Source organism: Pseudophryne corroboree, unplaced genomic scaffold (assembly GCF_028390025.1).
Source record: "Pseudophryne corroboree isolate aPseCor3 unplaced genomic scaffold, aPseCor3.hap2 scaffold_1205, whole genome shotgun sequence".
In the NCBI taxonomy this organism is placed as follows: Eukaryota; Metazoa; Chordata; class Amphibia; order Anura; family Myobatrachidae; genus Pseudophryne; species Pseudophryne corroboree.
In genome coordinates this window covers 26,792-48,185 of record NW_026967830.1, presented here as the reverse complement: position 1 = coordinate 48,185, position 21,394 = coordinate 26,792, and the positions used below count along the sequence as shown (strand labels likewise).

At 46.8% G+C, this 21,394-nt stretch overlaps 1 protein-coding gene across 1 annotated transcript in view; it reads right to left on the bottom strand.

Annotated features, from left to right (window-relative positions):
- Window positions 1-20,559, bottom strand: part of LOC134991139 (zinc finger protein OZF-like) — a 50,550-nt gene extending 29,991 nt beyond the window's left edge. The window contains exons 1-3 of the mRNA XM_063950729.1: window positions 20,477-20,559; window positions 20,264-20,359; window positions 20,052-20,163 (exon numbers count right to left, since the gene is read on the bottom strand). Of these exons, the coding sequence (XP_063806799.1) occupies window positions 20,052-20,163; window positions 20,264-20,359 (208 nt within the window). The 5' untranslated portion in view covers window positions 20,477-20,559. The remainder of the gene's footprint in view (window positions 1-20,051; window positions 20,164-20,263; window positions 20,360-20,476) is intronic.
- Window positions 20,560-21,394: the final 835 nt, after the last annotated feature.

Here is a 21,394-nt window from a genome sequence, read left to right as displayed (position 1 = left end):
GGCGCCAGTGTGCTGAGGAGATAGGCTCCGCCCCCTTCTCGGCGGCCTTATCTCCCGTTTTTCTGTGTATTCTGGCAGGGGTTAAATTCATCCATATAGCCCAGGAGCTATATGTGATGCATTTTTTTGCCATCCAAGGTGTTTCTATTGCGTCTCAGGGTGCCCCCCCCCCCAGCGCCCTGCACCCTCAGTGACCGGAGTGTGAAGTGTGCTGAGAGCAATGGCGCACAGCTGCAGTGCTGTGCGCTACCTTGGTGAAGACAGGACGTCTTCTGCCGCCGATTTTCCGGACCTCTTCTGTCTTCTGGCTCTTTAAGGGGGCCGGCGGCACGGCTCTGGGACCGAGCTCCATGGCTGGGCCTGTGATCGGTCCCTCTGGAGCTAATGGTGTCCAGTAGCCTAAGAAGCCCAATCCACTCTGCAAGCAGGTGAGTTCGCTTCTTCTCCCCTTAGTCCCTCGATGCAGTGAGCCTGTTGCCAGCAGGTCTCACTGAACATAAAAAACCTAAAACTAAACTTTTCACTAAGCAGCTCAGGAGAGCCACCTAGTGTGCACCCTTCTTGTTCGGGCACAAAAATCTAACTGAGGCTTGGAGGAGGGTCATAGGGGGAGGAGCCAGTGCACACCAGGTAGTCCTAAAGCTTTACTTTTGTGCCCAGTCTCCTGCGGAGCCGCTATTCCCCATGGTCCTTACGGAGTTCCCAGCATCCACTAGGACGTCAGAGAAATAGGATTTTAATAACCCACCGGTAAATCCATTTCTCGTAGTCCGTAGAGGATGCTGGGGGCTCTCCCAGCGCTTAATTTTCCTGCAGTTGTTACTTGGTTCAGTACTGCCTTGTTACTTGGTTAAGTAATGTTGTTCAGCGGTTGTTGACTTGTTTCAAGCTAGTTAGCTTGGTTGTCTGTTATGTGTGAGCTGGTGTGAATCTCACCACTATCTGTGTATTTCCTTCTCTCGAAGTATGTCTCCTCGGGCACTATGTCTAGACTGGGTCTGGTAGGAGGGGCATAGAGGGAGGAGCCAGCCCAGACTATTAAACTCTTAAAGTGCCCATAGCTCCCAAAGGACCCGTCTATACCCCATGTTACTAATGTGGACCCCAGCATCCTCTACAGACTACGCAAAAAGGATTTACCGGTAGGTAATTAAAATCCTATTTTTTTCCCAACCCCGCATCTATGATTTACTATGTAATCAGTGAAACATCTCTGTACGCAACCACCTTTAGCAACACTCCCATAAAATGCTACCTGTACGTGCATCTTTTTATTCACGCCCCACCCCGCGTTACAGTTCACATTTTCCAGACCACCTAGCAGGTGCACAGGTGTATTCATTACTCACACATCTTAAAAGATCCACAGGTGGAGCTAGTTACATCACTTGTGATTCTGTGAGGAGACCTGGAAAGCGTTAACTGTTGGTAACTCTCTAGGACTGGAGTTGGCTACCCCTGCTCTATATCCTACTGGTAATGGTTGGATAACTACATTATTTTATTTTATAATTGTTTAACTCCTAATCCAGGTTATTGCCTTAACCCACTAATTGTTGTGTACTTACTATAGTGGTGCTTCAAAGTTTGTGAACCCTTCAGAATTTTCTACATTTCTGCTGAAATTTGGACTAAAACTACCTCAGATTTTCAGTCCTAAAACTAGATAAAGGGAACCAAATCAAATGAGACAAAGAAATGAGACGTGCTCATTTTTATATTGAGGAATGATCCAATATCACATATCTATGAGGGGCATAAGTATGTGAACCTTTGCTTTCAGTATTTGCTTTCAATAACTACATCTGTTTCCAGTAATTGTTGATTAGTCCTGAACATCAGCTTGGAGGAATTATACCCCATTCCTCTACAAAACAGCTTCACCTCTGTTATGTTGCTCGCTTCAGGTCCTTCCACATCATTTCGATTGGATTAAGGTTAGGACCTTGACTTGGCCAATCCAAAACTTTACATTTATTCTTCTTTAACCCTTCATTGGTCAAATGACTTGTGTACTTGCTGTATGACCCACGTTCTTCTGAGATACAGCTCATGGACCTTTAGAATATTCTGGTATGATTCAAAATTCATTGTCACATCAATGATGGCAAGTAATCCTGGGTCAGATGCAGCAAAACAGGCCCAAACCATGATACCACCACCACCGTGTTTATGCTGTAATGCAGTGTTCTCCTTTCTCCAAACATAACGCTTCTCATTTAAGCCAAAGAGCTCTATTGTGGAATCATCTGTCCACAAAACATTGTTCCAATAGCCTTCTGGATTGTCCAGGTGATCTTTAACAAACTGCAGATGGGCAGCAATGTTTCTATTTGGAGAGCAGCTGATTTCTGTTTGCAATCCTGCCATGCACACAGAATTGTTAAGTGGACTCATTAACATTAGCTAATGTGAGAAAGGCCTTCAGTTGCTTAGCGGTTACCATGGGTTCCTTTGTGACCTTGTAAACTTTTAGACGCCTTGCTCTTGGCGTAATCTTTGTTGGTCGACCACTCTTGGGGAGGGTAATAATGGTCTGGAATTTCCTCCATTTGTATACAAACTGACGGATGAGCATCAACAACTCTTCTTCTGAGGTCCTCAGAAATCTCCTTTGTTCATGGCATGATAGGACTTCCTCAAACGTGTTGTGAACAGACTGATAGATCCCTGTTCTTTTAAAAAGACAGGTTGTCCATGCACACCTGATTATCATCCCATAAATTGGAAATACCTTACTCTAATTTCACTTTCAAAATATCTGCTAAGCCTAAAGGTTCACATACTTTTGCCACTCACAGATACATGATATTGGATAATTTTCCTCAAAAAAAATAAATATCAAAATATGAGCACGTCTATTTTTTTTTCTCGTGTGTGATTTGGTTCTCTTTATCTTCTTTTAGGACTTGTGTGAAAATCTGAGGTCGTTTTAGGCCAAATTTCAGCAGAAATAAAGAAAATGCTGAAGGGTTCACAAACTTTCAAGAACCACTGTATGTCTTCTATCTGTATGTCGGACATTTCAACTAAACACATTTAAAAAAAAAAAATCAAAAAACACAAAAAAGAGGATTTTGGTACTTACCGATAAATCCATTTCTCTGAATCCTCTAGGGGACACTGGAGTCATATACAATAGGGGTGTGAAGCTTGCAACCGGAGGTGTGGCACAATCTAAAATTTAGCATTGTCTGCACAGCCGGCTCCTCCCCCTTCACATCCCTCATCCCTCAGTTTGGAAAATTTGACCGAGAGAGCAGGACATGAAACTAGAGCCCATGGCGAGGAACCGAACCGTACAACTTATCAAACAGCTTCCGGGTAATTCTTAACAGAAAAAACCAACGCTGTTTGCATGAACTGTTTGAACAAGAACCTTGAACACAGCAGGTTGACAGCACCGAGGCGGGCGTCCAGTGTCCCCTAGAGGATTCAGAGAAATGGATTTATCGGTAAGTACCAAAATCCTCTTTTCTCTTTCATCCACTAGGGGACACTGGAGTCATATACAATAGGGGACGTCCCAAAGTTATCCCCCAGGGAGGGCGTGCTGTCAGTGGTCTGCAAAACTAAACGTCCGAACTTAGAGTGTCCGGACGCAAAGGCATCAAACTTGTAAAATTACAAGAACCTGTGGATTGAGGACCACATCGCCGCTCTGCAAAGTTGAGTAGTGAAAACACCTCTGCCGGACCTCCACAAGGCACCCATTGATCTGGTAGGGGCACCCGTATGAGTCGGAAACTGTTTTCCACAGGAACCATAAGCTTGCCAAATGGCAAATCGAATCCATCGAGACAAAAGCAGCTTAGATGCTGGCCAACCCTCATAAAGAACAAACAATGGTCCGACAGTTTGAAGGCCGACGTAACTTGTACGTATACCCGTAAAGCTTGGACAACAGCCAAAAACACATACCCATCTGTGCGACTCCGAAAAGATGGGACCACAATTTGCTGGTTTACGTGAAACCCCGAAACCACCTTAGGAGGGAACTTGTTCTTGTACGGAGTTCTGCCCTAACCCCATGCGACATTCAAGACTCTTACACAATAGGGCTCCCAACATAGAAACCCGCCTGGCCTAATCCAAGGCAAGCAATAACGTGACCTTGTCCAAGGTATAGTTCAGCTCTGTTTTTGCCAACGACTCAAACGTTGGAGATCTGAAAAATTCCAACCCAAATTACAGTCCCATGGCTCATTTGTAGGGCGAAAAGTGGGTTTTATCCTGAGAACCCCCTGTAAAAAAAGCTTGACCCTCTGGCAAGAATGCTAAACGCTTGTTGACATAGGATGGGGAGAGCCGAAAGTTGAACGTTCAGAGAGCCCAGCCTTGGTCCTATATCTAGACCGGTCTGAAGGAACAGCAGAAGTGTGGATAAGTGGAAGTTCGTCGAATTCCCCCCACGTTCTTGACACCAGTCCCTGTACATATTCCAAATACTGTAGTAGTGCATGGCTGTGACAGACTTCCTAGCAGTAATTATCGTAGGAACGGTCGTTCTTGGAATCCCTCTGTGTTAAGATCTGGGATTCAAGAGCCCCGCCGTTAAATGCAGCCTATGGAGGACTGGTGTTGGAACAGTCCCTGAGATAGCAGGTCCTCCCTTTGAGGTAATCGCCAACGATCTTCCACCAGTAACCCTTGCAGGATTGAGTACCAACTCCTGTGGGGCCAATCTGGTGCCATTAGAATTGTCCATACTCATTCTCGGTTCAACCGTTACAGAACCCTGGGTATGAGTGGGCAAGGTGGAGAAATAAAAACCCTCTTGTAACACCAAGTGTTACTGCGGTCACTCCTTCTGCTGCTGGATATCTGGACACAGATATGGGCAGCTGATGGTTTCGCCGAGACGCCATTAGATCGACTAGAGGTAGACCCCATCTTCTCACCAGCCTGTCGAAAATCTGTGGATGTAGGCACCACTTCCCTTGATGCATGTCCTTGCAGTTGAGATCATCTGCTTCCCAGTTTTCCACACCTGGAGTGAACACTGCCGAGAGGATGATGTTTCGCCTTTCTGCCCACAACAAGATCTTTGTGGCTTTCATTAACGCCATCCTGCTCTTTGTTCCCCCTTGCTGGTTTATGCAAGCAGTCGTCGTGAATTGTCCGACTGTATCTTTAAGTGTTGACCCATGACTAGGTCTGTGTCTAAGAGAAGCGCACCGCCAACTGCTCTCAGTTCGAGAATGTATTTGGGCAGGCTGCCCTTCATTTTCAAAGCCCGGCATAACTGACTGGATTTATTCCATCTTGAATCTGCAAACCGTTAGGACTTTGTACCACTAGGACGGCATCCCAACCTCTGAGATTTGCGTTCGTTGTCAGGATCCTTCAATCCCAAATGCCGAATCTCTTTCATGCTGCGAGATTCTTGTGCAACGACCACCAAATCATTAGGTTCGTATGTGTGGTGGAAGTTGGATTCTTCGATGTAGAAGCCAGTGCGAATCTGCTCCCTGAGCAATGAGTTTCATCTGGAATGGTCGTGCCGTACCGGAGAGCTGTGACGCCACCCTCTTCTCGAGAAGTAGCACACAGAGGTGTGGAGAAACCGTCTGTGTCCTTAGTACCTGAGCCAGTAACCTTTGTGGGTCCTGGATCTAGTGCTCTGGTAGGAATACTCCCATTGTATAGTGTCCAAGATGAGACAGAGGAATTGAGTGCGTTGAGTTAGCATGAGGTTGGATTACTTTGATGAGATGCTGAGCATCCTTAATCAACTGTTTCTGAGATGAGGTCTATAGCAGATCGTCTTGAGAAGGTATTCTCAATCCTGTCACCACTATTGTTATGATCTCTATAAAGATTCTTGGGGCTGATGATAGACCGAATGGCAGGGCCCTGATTCGGTAGTAATTTCACACTGGCGCAAATCTTAAGTAAGCTTGGTGAGGGGTCCAAATCGGAATATGAAAGTATTTTGCATTAGCAAAAGTTTTGAATAAAATCCCATTCCTCATCTAGGGTCAGGGACTGGCGACTTAAGTCTTTGTATGTAGGAGACTTTGAATTTGTCTTCTGTAACGCTCGTGCTCGCAATGGGCACCTTAGGCCCTCGCCCTGCTAATAAACAGCCTGAGTGTACACCCCTGTAACTCTATCCTGTATGGGAATTATCTTGCTGACCCAGACGTCTGGTGCTGTTTTGGCCCAGACGTCCCCAAGGTGGACTCTAGGTGAGCAGGGAGACAGTCATGCTTTTCTTGTGTCGACTGTCTTCTGGCTAGGTACGACAGCGATCGAATGAACTGAAACACTGGTCCCGAGCAACCTCCTCTAACGTGGGAAGTGGTGCTTGAGTAAGAAATGGGTAGAACGGTAGATTTCACTGTAGTTGCCTGTAAAATCTACTTGTCGAACTCATCATATAACATCTAAACCCCAAAATGGAATAGCCTCTACTCCGGGAATCCTAGACCACTAGCCATTCTCTGAACCATAACATTTTTCTAGTGGAAATGGCCGAAATCTAGATGTGGGACGCTATTCTACTAGCGACCCTTGAAGTCTGACACATATAAGTCGCTGATTTTCGAATATTCTCCGCTAACTGAGAAATTTCCGCTAGGCTACTTTCTTACGCCTAGCCCATGCGACAAATGTGCTGTTATAAAATGATTTTAATGCGGTGTGCACCCTGCGACATGACATATCCCTTAAGGCGGTCACTTTAGGTATAGGTGACATTTGTCAACGAGAAGAGGGATTCGAATAGATCGAAAACTCTCTGGTTCCTGAACTCCTTACTTCAGGAAGCGTAGGAATCTACAGAACCGCTTTTATAAGGTAATCTAAGTTCCTGATCTAAGGCAGACTCATTCATCTCGCCCTTTCATCTAGAATAAGACCCTCTTCCTCCTTCGTGTAAGATGGGGAGGGTTCTCCGAAACGCCCTGCTCACATTGCATAATGCCTGTGCAGGAGGGATTAAGTTAAATCAGAATACCTCCATGGTCTTTGATAATCCCTCAGCACCTCTGACTGGTGTTTGCGGAATTTTGACATTGCCTATGAAAGCTTTGTCAGAGCTTGACCGTGACGGAACCTAGCTCCCCTGTTTAGCACCTTTAAATAAACAGGAACGCATACCCGGGAGTCACCCAAACTAGCGCTGATCTTATTACAATTTGTGCACACATAATAAGCTCTTGGTAAGTGCTTTTAACATTTGAAGCCGTACCGCAGAGAGCGCTCCTCAGTGCTTTCCACCTTTATAATAGGAACAGAAAGACCGTAACGGGTGATGGATATTAAAGGTACACCGGATTCATCTAGCTGGATTTTCTTGTTTTACTGTACATACTACAGATGGGTCCCCGGTTATCTCGACTAGTTGCGCATAGGCCCAACATGACTTATTGGAATAAAAACCTTTAGGCTATTGTTCTTGAACAATACAGCAGGGGATTAAGTCATTACAGCAGGGAATTACGTCCGACTGCCCTGGCTCAGTTAATCCTATTAAAGGTCAAGATAAATGTTGGACCCATCCGTATATAAAAAAATAATAACAACAACAACAACAACAACCAACAATAAAAATAATAATAATAATAATAATAATAATAAAAATATCACCAGCCGTTGTCACCCTCGCACACCCAACTGTATTTCAGTTCTGGGTCGGGTTTGTTATCCAGTCGTTCCCTTTATTTCGTCGGGATCTTTTGTTTAGAAGTCCCTTGAAAAATAAGAATTTACTTACCGATAATTCTATTTCTCGTAGTCCGTAGTGGATGCTGGGGACTCCGTCAGGACCATGGGGAACTAGCGGGCTCCGCAGGAGACAGGGCACATCTAAAAAAGCTTTTAGGTCACATGGTGCGTACTGGCTCCTCCCCCTATGACCCTCCTCCAAGCCTCAGTTAGGTACTGTGCCCGGACGAGCGTACACAATAAGGAAGGATCTTGAATCCCGGGTAAGACTCATACCAGCCACACCAATCACACTGTACAACCTGTGATCTGAACCCAGTTAACAGTATGATAACAAAACGAAGTAGCCTCTGAAAAGATGGCTCACAACAAGAATAACCCGATTTTTGTAACAATAACTATGTACAAGCATTGCAGACAATCCGCACTTGGGATGGGCGCCCAGCATCCACTACGGACTACGAGAAATAGAATTATCGGTAAGTAAATTCTTATTTTCTCTAACGTCCTAGTGGATGCTGGGGACTCCGTCAGGACCATGGGGATTATACCAAAGCTCCCAAACGGGCGGGAGAGTGCGGATGACTCTGCAGCACCGAATGAGAGAACTCCAGGTCCTCTTTAGCCAGAGTATCCAATTTGTAGAATTTTACAAACGTGTTCCTCCCTGACCACGTAGCTGCTCGGCCAAGTTGTAAAGCCGAGACCCCTCGGGCAGCCGCCCAAGATGAGCCCACATTCCTTGTGGAGTGGGCATTTACAGATTTTGACTGTGGCAGGCCTGCCACAGAATGTGCAAGCTGAATTGTACTACAAATCCAACGAGCAATCGTCTGCTTAAAAGCAGGAGCACCCATCTTGTTGGGTGCATACAATATAAACAGCAAGTCAGACTTTGTGACTCCAGCCGTCCTAAACTATATATATATATATATATATATATATATATATATATATATATATATATATATATATATATATATATATATTTTAGGGTCCGGACAACGTCTAGTAACCTGGAGTCCTCCAAGTCCCTAGTCGCCGCAGGCACCATAATAGGTTGTTTCAGGTGAAACGCTGACACCCCCTTAGGAAGAAACTGAAGACGAGTCCCAGTTCTGCCCCGTCCGAATGGAAAATTAAATATGGGCTTTTGTAAGACAAAGCCACCCATTCTGACAATCGCCTGGCCGAGGCCAGGACCAACAGCATGGTCACTGTCCATGTGAGATATTGGTCAACAGCATGTTCACTGTCCATGTGAGATATTTCAAATCCACAGATTTGAGTGGTTCAAACCAATATGATTTTAAGGAATCTCAACACTATGTTGAGATCCCACGGTGCCACTAGAGGCACAAAAAGGGGTGTATATGCAATACTCCCTTGACAATCTGGACTTCAGGAACTGAAGTCAATTCTTTCCGGAAGAAATTCTACAGGGCCGAAATTTAAAACTTTAAAGAACCCCAATTTTAGGCTCAAACACTCCTGTTTTCAGGAAGTGTAGAAATCGACCTAGTTGAATTTTCTTTGTGGGGCCTTCCTGGCCTCACCCACGCAACATATTTTCACCACATGTGGTGATGACGTTGTGCGGTCACCTCCTTGCTGGCTTTTACCAGGGTAGGTATGACCTCTTATGGAATGCCTTTTTCCTTCAGGATCCGGCATTCAACCGCCATGCCGTCAAACGCAGCCGCGGTAAGTCTTGGAATAGACATGGTACCTGCTGAAGCAAGTCCCTTCTTAGCTCCCCAGGCCCTTAGTCCTCTGTGAGCATCTCTTGAAGTTCCGGGTACCAAGTCCCTCTTGGCCAATCCGGAGTCACGAGTATAGTTCATACTCCTCTATGTCTTATAATTCTCAATACCTTGGTTATGAGAAGCAGAGGAGGGAACACATACACCGACTGTTACACCCACGGTGTTACCAGGACATCCACAGCTATCGCCTGAAGGTCTCATGACCTGGCGCAATACCTGTCCCGTTTTTTGTTCGGGCGGGACGCCATCATTTCCACCTTTGGTCTTTGCCAATGGTTCACAATCATGCAGAAAAACTTCCCTATGAAGTTCCCACTCTCCCGGGTGGAGGTCATGCCTGCTGAGGAAGTTTGCTTCCCAGTCGTCCCCTCCCGGAGAGAACACTGCTGACAGTGCTATCACATGATTTTCCGCCTAGCGAAAAATCCTTGCAGTTTTTTTCCACTGCCTCCAGCTTCTTGTGCCGCCCTTTCTGTTTACGTGGGCGACTGCCGTGATGTTATCCCACTGGATCAATACCGGCTGACCTTGAAGCAGAGGTCTTGCTAAGTTTAGAGCATTATAATTTTGCTCTTAGCTCCATCTATGTGGAGAGAATTCTCCAGACTTGATCACACTGTCCTGGAAATTTTTTCCCTGTGTGACTGCTCCCCAGCCTCTCAGGCTGGCCTCCGTGGTCACCAGCATCCAATCCTGAATGCTGAATCTGTGGCCCTCTAGAAGATGAGCACTCTGTAATCACCACAGGAGAGACACCCTTGTCCTTGGATATAGGGTTATCTGCTGATGCATCTGAAGATGCGATCCGGACCATTTGTCCAGCAGATCCCACTGAAGAGTTCATGCGTGAAATCTGCCGAATGGAATTGCTTCGTAATAAGCCACCATTTTTTACCAGGACTCTTGTGCAATGATGCACTGACACTTTTCCTGGTTTTAGGAGGATCCCGATTAGCTCGGATAACTCCCTGGCTTTCTCCTCTGGGAGAAACACCTTTTTCTGGACTGTGTCCAGAATCATCCCTAGGAACAGTAGACGTGTCGTCGGAAAAGCTGCGATTTTGGAATATTTAGAATCCACTCGTGCTGTCGTAGAACTATTAAAGATAGTGCTACTCCGACCTCCAACTGTTCTCTGGACCTTGCCCTTATCAGGAAAGCGTCCAAGTTTCTTTTAAGAAGAATCATTATTTCGGCCATTACCTTGGTAAAGACCCGGGGCGCCGTGGACAATCCAAACGGCAGCGTCTGAACTGATAGTGACAGTTCTGTACCACGAACCTGAGGTACCCTTGGTGAGAAGGGCAAATTTGGACATGTAGGTAAGTGTCCCTGATATCCAGTGACACCATATCGTCCCCTTATTCCTGGTTCGCTATCACTGCTCTGAGTGACTCCATCTTGATTTGAACGCTTGTATGTAAGTGTTCAAATATTTCAGATCTCACCGAGCCGTTTGGCTTCAGTACCACAATATAGTGTGGAATAATACCCCCTCCCTTGTTGTAGAAGGGGTACTTTGATTATCACCTGCTGGGAATACAGCCTGTGAATTGTTTCCAATACTGCCTCCCTGTCGGAGGTAGACGTTGGTAAAACAGACTTCCGAAACTTGTGAGGGGGAGACGTCTCGAATTTCCAATGTACACCTGGGATACTACATGTAGGATCCAGTAGTCCCCTTGCGAGTGAGCCCACTGCATGCTGAAACTCTTGAGACGACCCCCCACCGCACCTGAGTCCGCTTGTACTGCCCCAGCGTCCTGCTGCGGACTTGGCAGAAGCTGTGAAGGGCTTCTGTTTCTGGGAATGGGCTGCTTGCTGCAGTCTTCTTCCCTTTCCTCTACCCCTGGGCAGATATGACTGGCCTTTGCCCGCCTGCCCGTATGGGGACGAAAGGACTGAGACTGAAAAGACTGTGTCCTTTTCTGCTGAGATGTGACTCGGGGTAACAAAAGGTGGATTTTTCAGCTGTTGCCATGGCCACCAGGTCCGATGGACCGCCCCTTTATACGGCAATACTTCCATGTGCCGTCTGGAATCTGCCTCCCCTGACCACTGTCGTGTCTTCGTCTGGCAGATATGGACATCACATTTACTCTTGATACCAGAATGCAAATATCCCTCTGCGCATCACGCATATATAGAAATGCATCCTTAAAATGCTCTATAGACAATAAAATCTTGTCCCTGTCAAGGGTATCAAAATTTTCAGTCAGGAAATTCGACCAAGCCCCCTCAGCGCTGCACATCCAGTCTGAGGCGATTGCTGGTCGTAGTATAACACCAGTATGTGTGTATATACTTCTTAGGCTATTTTTCAGCTTCCTATCAGCTGGCTCCTTGAGGGCGGCCGTATCTGGAGACGGTAACGCCACTTGTTTTTTATAAGCGTGTGAGCGCCTTATCCACCCTAAGGTGTGTTTCCCAACTCGCCCTTACTTCTGGCGGGAAAGGGTATACCGCCCATAACTTTCTATCGGAGGAACCCCACGTATCATCACACACTTCATTTAATTTTCTGATTCAGGCAAAACTACAAGTAGTTTATTCACACCCTACAAAATACCCTTATTTGTGGTACTTGTAGTATCAGAAATATGTAACACCTCCTTCATGCCCTTAACATGTAACGTGTGGCCCTAAAGGAAAATAAGTTTTTGTTTCTTCACCGTCGACACTGGAGTCAGTGTCCGTGTCTGTGTCTGTCGACCGACTGAGGTAAATGGGCGTTTTTACAAGCCCCTGACGGTGTCTGAGACGCCTGGACAGGTACTAATTTGTTTGCCGGTCGTCTCATGTCGTCAATCGGCTTGCAGCGTGTTGACATGATCACGTACTTCCACAAGTAAGCCATCCACTCCGGTGTCGACTCCCTAGAGAGTGACATCACCATTACAGGCAATTTTCTCCGCCTCCTCACCAACATTTTCCTCATACATGTCGACACACACGTACCGACATACAGCACACACACAGGGAATGCTCTGATAGAGGACAGGACCCACTAGCCCTTTAGGGAGACAGAGGGAGAGTTTGCCAGCACACACCAAAATGCTATAATTATACAGGGACAACCTTTATATAAGTGTTCCTCCCTTATAGCATTTAATATATATTTATATCGCCAAATCAGTGCCCCCCCTCTCTGTTTTAACCCTGTTTCTGTAGTGCAGTGCAGGGGAGAGCATGGGAGCCTTCCCCTCAGCCTTTCTGTGAGGGAAAATGGCGCTGTGTGCTGAGGAGAATAAGCTCCGCCCCCTTTTCGGCGGGCTTTTCCTCCCGGTTTTTAAGAACTGGCCTGGGTTAAAATACATACATATAGCCTTAATGGCTATATGTGATGTATTTATTTTGCCAAAAAGGTACTTATATTGCTGCCCAGGGCGCCCCCAGCAGCGCCCTGCACCCTCCGTGACCAGGTCAGTGAGCCGTGTGACAACAATGGCGCACAGCTGCAGTGCTGTGCGCTACCTTCATGAAGACTGTGAAGTCTTCTGCCGCCTGTTTCCGGACCTCCGTTCTGCCGTCTGTCTTCAGCGTCTGTAAGGGGGATCGGCGGCGCGGCTCCGGGACGAACCCCAGGCTGACCTGTGTTCCGACTCCCTCTGGAGCTCAGTGTCCAGTAGCCTAAGATCCCAATCCATCCTGCATGCAGGTGAGTTGGAGATCTCTCCCCTAAGTCCCTCGTTGCAGTGATCCTGTTGCCAGCAGGAATCACTGAATGAAACCTAAAAAAAAACTTTTCTAAACAGCTCTTTAAGAGAGCCACCTAGATTGCACCCTTCTCGGACGGGCACAAAAACCTAACTGAGGCTTGGAGGAGGGTCATAGGGGGAGGAGCCAGTACGCACCATGTGACCTAAAAGCTTTTTTAGATGTGCCCTGTCTCCTGCGGAGCCCGCTATTTCCCCATGGTCCTGACGGAGTCCCCAGCATCCACTAGGACGTTAGAGAAATATACATACCCAACTCTTTGTTAGAGTACACATTGAAAATCCATTGCAGCAGAGTCCTATATCTAAAATATCCAGTAGAGGGAGCAGTTTTCATAAAACAAGTCGTTCCTCTGCTGACTGGTCTAAAGGGGGCGTATACCTTCTAACAGTAACCTTTTAGGCGCCTCTAATAGTTTTAAAATGGCTGCCACTATATATTTAATATATATATACATACACCTAATCACTAAAGTGGTCACTCTGCCTCCTTTACGGCTGCCCCAGCCCGTTGTTACTACCAGGAGGAGACTTACTATACATTCTCCCCCTTTGCTGTCCCCCAGTGCTGCGCTGTCAGCGGGAGGTCTATACCAGGGGAGTGCGGAGGAGCTTGCTGCTAGCCTGCCCGTTATAAGTCAGCAGCGTATAAGAAGCCGCTGCTGCTCTTTTCCCCCGTCAGTTTTACCAGCCCCCCGCGCCCTCGTACTAGCGCCGACGGCGGGAGGCGTTTGGGAGATACTGTCAGAGTCTCTGCGGGTGCAGGGGAAGCTGCGGCTGCTAGCCGCGAGAGATTTCAGCGGGAGGGGACGCGCTCTTTTTAACAGCCCGCTGTTCCCCCCTGTGTTTAAGCGGCGGCGTTACACGGGTGACAGCCGCAGTGTGTCTCCCTCAGCCCTCCGCTTGTAGTGGCAGGAGAGACGGACGAGGGAGCTGACATGAAGTGGGTCTAAAACTGATCTCTTGTATAGCTGGCCAGGGAGTTGTCACAGCGCCAGTGGAAGGAGGGGGCCAGTGGGGAAATCTTCCCAGGGCTTAATTACTGTATGCCCAGTATCTAAGGTTATAACTATGGCCCTTTTACAACCAGTACTCACTGCTGACTCTGTGCTCCGGATTTTCTGAGGAGAGATGCAGATCCTCTTTAGTAGGGATCATTGTCTCTCTATTCTTAAGACCTTGTCCCCCTTTTCATTAGGTTAACTCAGTCTCTTGTATTGAAATGGAGCATAGCTCCTTGTGTGCCTGTTACCTCCTTGGCACAATTTTTCAAACTGAGGGATGAGGGATGTGAAGGGGGAGGAGCCGGCTGTGCAGACAATGCTAAATTTTAGATTGTGCTACACCTCCGGTTGCAAGCTTCACACCCCTATTGTATATGACTCCAGTGTCCCCTAGTGGATGAAAGAGAAAAAAAAAACACGTTATCCTTACATTATAATACATATAATTTATAGTAGTCCATGGACTTAAACTCTTGCAGTGCTGGTGGTACTGGGAATTTCCTCTCCCGGACCCCGTGTTCTGCAATCCACACACATTGCCACTGGTGCAGCCCTGTAGCTTCTATGCCCGATTTTACACCGTACAGCACTGAGGGACTCAGCAGCCGGAAGCAATGTGGGGCTGTGGTGAAACATATAAATACGTTTTTCTTAATTAATTTAATATTTTAGTTATTTATACATGACGCCTAGCGCCGACACTGCCCATAATGGCACCACCCCAGAGGGCGTACCATTCTGAGACCATGCCCACCATCATGGCTACGTGGAACATGGTCCCAGCCACAGTAAGAAAGTATTAGAAGCCAAGGAGCATGTAGGTTCCAGCTAGATCTGTGGATAAGAAGCCTCCACTCTCCTGAAACTAAGGGGTTATATTTACTGAAGTGCGGGTTTTAGATTCTAATTGTCTTCTAGAAGGTGCTAGATAAATAAGGAGAATGTGATTGGTCGCTATGGAAAACATCCCAACTTCTACAGACCCACACATTAGTAAATATACCCCTTCGCATTACCAAACATACTCCTAAGCATGATCACTTTTCTGGACAGTAAGACAATGGGATTAATGTATCAAGAAGTAAAAAATAGGATTTCAATTATCTACCGGTAAGTCCTTTTCTCGTAGTCCATAAGGGATATTGGGGAGACTTAATACGATGGGGTATAGACGTGGTCCAAAGGATCCGGTGCACTTTATATTTCTTCACTAGGTGTGCTGGCTCCTCCCCTCTATGCCTCCTCCTACAGGCAGTTATAGGTAAAATAGTGCCTGAAGGAGAAAGGACATATACGAGAGAAGGAAACATGATAACAAAGAGTGGTAAGATTTATATACCAGCACACCACGACCATATAACAACCGGCAATGGCCGGCAACAACAACATCTGAACAGGTAACCACATAACGAGAACCTGCAGAAAAGTCAACGCACTGAGGCAGGCGTCCAATATCCCTTATGGACTACGAGAAAAGGATTTACCGGTAGGTAATTCAAATCCTATTTTCTCTAGCATCCATAAGGGATATTGGGGAATCTAGTACAATGGGAACGTCCCAAAGCTTCCAGAATGGGCAGGAACGTGTGGAGACTGCTTCAGCACCGCCTGTCCAAACTGGGTATCCTCTTTGGCCAGGGCATCAAACTTGTAGAACTTAACAAATGTTTTCTTCCCCGACCAGGTAGCGGCTCAGCACAGTTGCAAGGCTGAGACTACACTTAGGAACATGTAAAGCTGCCGACACATGGGCCTGTTAGATAGTAAGCCTAATCCAACGAGCAATGGACTGCTTCGAAGCAGGACAACCCTTTTTCTGGGCATCATAGAGCACGAACAAAGAATCAGTCTTTCTGATCCGAGCCGTTCGCTTGCTATAGATCTTCAAAGCTCGTCCATCATCTAACGCCTCCAGAGGAAGAGAAGAGTCCGAATTTGAAGGAACCACAATAGGTTGATTCGGTGAAACGCGGAGACAACCTTCGGCAGGAACTGCTGTCCTGTACAGAGCTCCACTCTGTCCTCGTAAAAGTCCAAGTAGGGACTCTTACACGATAAGGCCCCCAATTCTGAGACACTTCGAGCAGAAGCCAGAGCCTATAACATCAGAGTCTTCCACGTGAGGTACTTGTCTTCAACCATCATCAGAGGTTCAAACCTGGAGGACTGTAGAAATTCCAACACTACATTCAAATCCCAGGGTGACGTAGGCGGCACAAAAGGAGGTTGGATGTGGAGTACCCCTTGCAAGAAGGTCTGAACTTCTGGCAACACTGCCAATTTCTTCTGGAAGAAAATGAAGAGATCCGAAGTCTGGACCTTAATGGAACCCAGGCATAAGCCCTTATCCACACCAGCCTGCAGGAAACGTAAGAAAAGTCCCAAGTGGAACTCTGCAGGTGGATGTGTGTGTTCCTCGCATCAAGAGACATATCTCTTCCAGATATGAAGATAATGTTCTGATGTCACAGGTTTCCTGGCCTGAACCATGGTAGCAATAACCTTTTTGGAAAGGCCCTAGGATGTTCCGCTCAACCTCATTGCCATCAATTGAAGACGTCGTAAGTCCGGGTAGACGAATGATCCGTTGAAGAAGATCTCTTCTAAGTGGGAGAGGCCAAGGGTCTTCGACGGACATGTCCAGAAGATTTGCGTACCACGCCCTCTGAGCCCAAACAGAAGTGCCTGAACTCCTTGATTCCCGATTGTACTTAGATCGCGTGATCCCCGAGCAGAGGAGAGGCCTTAAGCAGAACTTTGTAGATCGACGGAAGTTCCAGAAAGTTGAGGTTTTTCATGGGCTGACCACCTGCCATGGAACTGCGCCCCTTGGGTGACAGCTCCCCATCCACTTAGACTAGCATCTGTCGTAAGGAGGGTCCAATCCTGGATCCCAAAACTCCGGCCCTCCAGTAGATTGGAGGACTGCAAGCCACCACAAGAGGGAAATCCTGGCCTGAGGTGACAGCCGAATCATCCGGTGCATCTGTAGATGTGATCTGGACCACTTGCTCAGGAGATCCAACTGAAATGTTCTGGCACGGAACCTCCCATATTGGATCGCCTCGTATGAGGCGACCATCTTTCCCAACAATCTTATGCAAAGATGGATGAACACTCGAGTAGGTCGGAGCACCATGCGGACCATCTCCTGAAGTGTTCTCGCCTTGTCCCCTGGTACCTTCTAGGCCACAGTAACATCCCCAGGAACAAGAGCCTTTGAGTTGGCTCCTGGTGGGACTTCTTTAAGTTGAGGATCCACCCATGGTGTGACAGAAGGTGGATAGTGCGGTCGATATGGAGTAATAAAAGCTCCCTATATCTTACTTTTACCAGAAGATCGTCAAGGTAAGGGACAACATTGACCCCCTGGACCATTATCTCCGCCATCACCTTTATGATTAACCTCGGAGCAGTGGACAGGTCAAAGGGCAAGGCCTGGAACTGGTAGTGATCATCCAGCAGGGTAAACCTCAGGTACGGTTGTGAGGTGGTCAAATCGGAATAAGGTAAGCATCCTTGATGTCCAAGGAGACCATGAATTCCTGTTCCTCCAGGCCCGCAATCACTGCTCGCAAGGATTCCATTTTGAACTTGAAAACCTTCAGGTAAGGATTCAAGAACTTCAGATTCAAAATGGGCCTTACCAAACCATCCTGTTTTGGTACCACAAACAGGTTGAAGTAATAACCCTTGCCTCGTTGTGGTATTGGTACTGGAACAATGACGTAGGAGTGGACCAACTTTTGAACGGCCTGTTGCAACATAACCTGCATAGCCTTCAAAGCTGGTAAGCTTGATTTGAAAAATCGTTGGGGAGGAGCACCGTCGAACTCCAGCTTGTAGCCCTGAGAAACGAGATCCCTGACCCAGGTATACTGGCAGGAAGCCTACCAGATGCGGCTGAAGTGACACAGTCGAGCTCCCACCTCGAGATCCCCTCGGGGTGGGTGGGCACCGTCATGCTGAGGTCTCAGTGGAAGCAGAACTGGTGGTCTGTTCCTGAGAGCTGGTGCTTGCAGGTTTTCTTGACTTACATCTGGTGCCTCTATTCGTATTTGAGGCACCTCTGGCCTTAGAACGAAATCTGTAAGACCGAAATGACTGCATAGACAGCCCCGTGCAGGAGCGTCTCGCCAGCGGGGCCACAGAGGGGAGAAACGTGGATTTCCCAGCCGTATCTTTGGAAATCCACGCATCCAACTCAACCCCAAAGAGCCATTCCCACCGAAAAGAGGAGGGAATTCACACTGCGTATTGATTCTGCATCCGCAATCCAATGACGCAACCACAAAGCCCTGCACGCCGACATTGCCATGGCAGAAGTACTAGCATTAATATTTCCCATCTCCTTGAGCGAGTTACACAGGAGGTGTGTAGTGTCCTGAATGTGCTTGTGGAGAGTCACCATAGTGACCGGCACATAGCTCTGGAGAGGCCCTCCTGAATCTGAGTAACCCACATATGAATGACATGGGTCATCCAGCTATGACCGGCCTCTGTGACACACCTGCTGCCACGTAAATAGATTTTAGCGTAGTCTGTATTTTCCGGTTCCCAGGATCCTTCATGGTAAAGGAGCCCGGGACAGGCAGCACCGCCTTTTTAGACAGTCGAGAGACTGATACCTCAACCCCTGGGGCTTCCACCCAAAACTTCCTGCCTTCAGGAGGAAATGGGAAAGTGCGCAGCGTCCTCTAGTGGGAGCTTTAACACGTCCCGTATAGCCAAAATTAGGGGTTCAATACCCCGAGCAGAATTGGAATCCCCACTAATGGGATCCAAGTCTTTCAATCTTCCTGTATATCCTCATCTGTATCAGAGAGTAGAGCAGGTAAACCACGCTTTCTGGACCTGCATGAGAGAGAGCGGGGCTGTGCAACATCTGCCCTAGCAGCTAAGTCTGCAACAGCTTGTTGTAGTAGCCGAGTTTTATGTACATTAGCAGTGAGCTGGGATGACATATCAGACATCATAGTTTGAAGAGACTCTAGCCAGTGGGGCACTGGACCCTCTCCCACAGCCCCTTCACTGATTTGTGAAGATTGGCTGCATTGTTCACAAAGAAACAGAATCAGATGACAATAGAGAGAATCTGGTGTGACATACACGGCATAGTTTGTGTTTACCCAAGATTCACAGTAAGCACAGTAGAGGGGAGGAGCCAGCACACCCAGTGAAGAAATTTAAAGTGCGCCGGCTCTTTTGGACCCCGTCTATACCCCATCGTACTAGATTCCCCAATATCCCTTATGGATGCTAGAGAAAGAGTGGAGATGTGGACCACGAGAAAAGTTGCCCCTAGCTACCAATCAGTTTGAGGTAGCATTTATATAGCATCACATATATATGTATAACATACATTAGTGCTGGTATACGACTTGTCTCAGACGCAAATCAGAAAAGTATTTCATATACAGATATTGTTACTCTTATTGCTAAGGGAGGACAATATGTAATGTCAGGAGGATCTTGGGATATGTGACACCACATCTCTTTCCACTATTCAGAGAATGAATGGCTACAATGTTTCAAAGGTCAGAAAGATGTTACACCTAGTGTTGTATACTAAACACCAGAGAGTGTGGGGAGGAGACTGGTCAGATATCTGGGCTGGTAACACATAGTGACATGATGTGAGGAGGAGTATAATAGGGGCTGATGGCTCCTGATGTATGGGTTATACCAGAGTGTGGGGGGAGGAGACTGGTCAGATCTCTGGGCTGGTAACACATAGTGACATGATGTGAGGAGGAGTATAATAGGTTCTGATGGCTCCTGACTCCTCCACTGGGCAGATACTTTGCCCATATTAGTCTGTACTAACAGTAGATGGTGGAGAATAACAGATTGCTGTAGTGACTGAACAAGGAGAATATGTGATTATTACTCACCTGTGCTGATATCTGTAGGGATTTCCTCCTCCTTACACTGCAGACCACCCACCACATGCGTCTGCTCTTCTACTTTTATGTCTTCTACTTTAACATCAATAAGATCTTCACCCTAAATAACATAAAAATATCAGTGTTCAATATTCAAACACCTTCAGTACAGATCCTTAAGTGTATATTCATCTGTATTTCAGTATTGTGTGAGACCCTACCCGTCTCTCCTGTGGGACACTGTTTCTCCTCTGTATGATCCTGGGAATAAAGAGGATGGGGACATCTCTCTGGGGTATTCCTGTTACTGGACCCATCTGTAGGAGACACACAGTGACTGAGTACATTGTATATATGTGATTATCAGGAGATGTGTATCTAGGTGGCCCCCATAGCTGCTCTCTCCATTACACTACATGACAGTCTCCTCTTACCCAGTGATGTGAGGGGCCGGTGATTCGCCATCATCACGTCCTTGTACAGACCCCTGTGTTCCTCTATATACTCCCACTCCTCCATGGAGAAAGAGACCTTGACATCCTCACACCTTATAGGAACCTGAAACACACAATGATACAGTCATCACCCAGACACATTCCCTGGTGTTACTGTTTAATGTCCCATTTCCAGCAGTCACCTCTCCAGTCACATCCCCTGGTGTTACTGTATAATGCCCCATTCCCAGCAGTCACCTCTCCAGTCATCACCCAGACACATCCCCTGGTGTTACTGTAGAATGTCCCATTCCCAGCAGTCACCTCTCCAGTCATCACCCAGACACATCCCCTGGTGTTACTGTATAATCTCCCATTCCCAGCAGTCACCTCTCCAGTCATCACCAAGACACATTCCCTGGTGTTACTGTATAATGCCCCATTCCCAGCAGTCACCTCTCCAGTCAGCAGCTGAATGATCTGGTTGGTGAGTTCTAGTATCTTCTGGTGATTGTGCCTCTCGTGTATCAGTGAGTGAGGTGGAGGCACTGTGATGGGGCTCTGGGTCCTGCTCAGTCCTCCCCACACACGGTGATGGCTGCTGGCTGGCTCACGCTCTCCAGATGTTCCCTTCACTACTGTGTGATCCTGTGTACAACATTCATTAAATTCTACCATGTGAACAGTAGATGCTTACATACCTGTACCGTGTCATTAATACTAATAAAACCTGCTGAATTAGAAGAAAGCAAAATATGCATATTGGGCTGATATATCAGATAGTAAGGAGAAAATTGATTTTGCACATTCTGGTCAGTTCAGGGTCATCTACAAAACTTAAAAGATTAAAAAAATATTCATATAAAGTTTGATTGGAGAAATAAATAATGAAAACATCACATATAAATATAATCTATA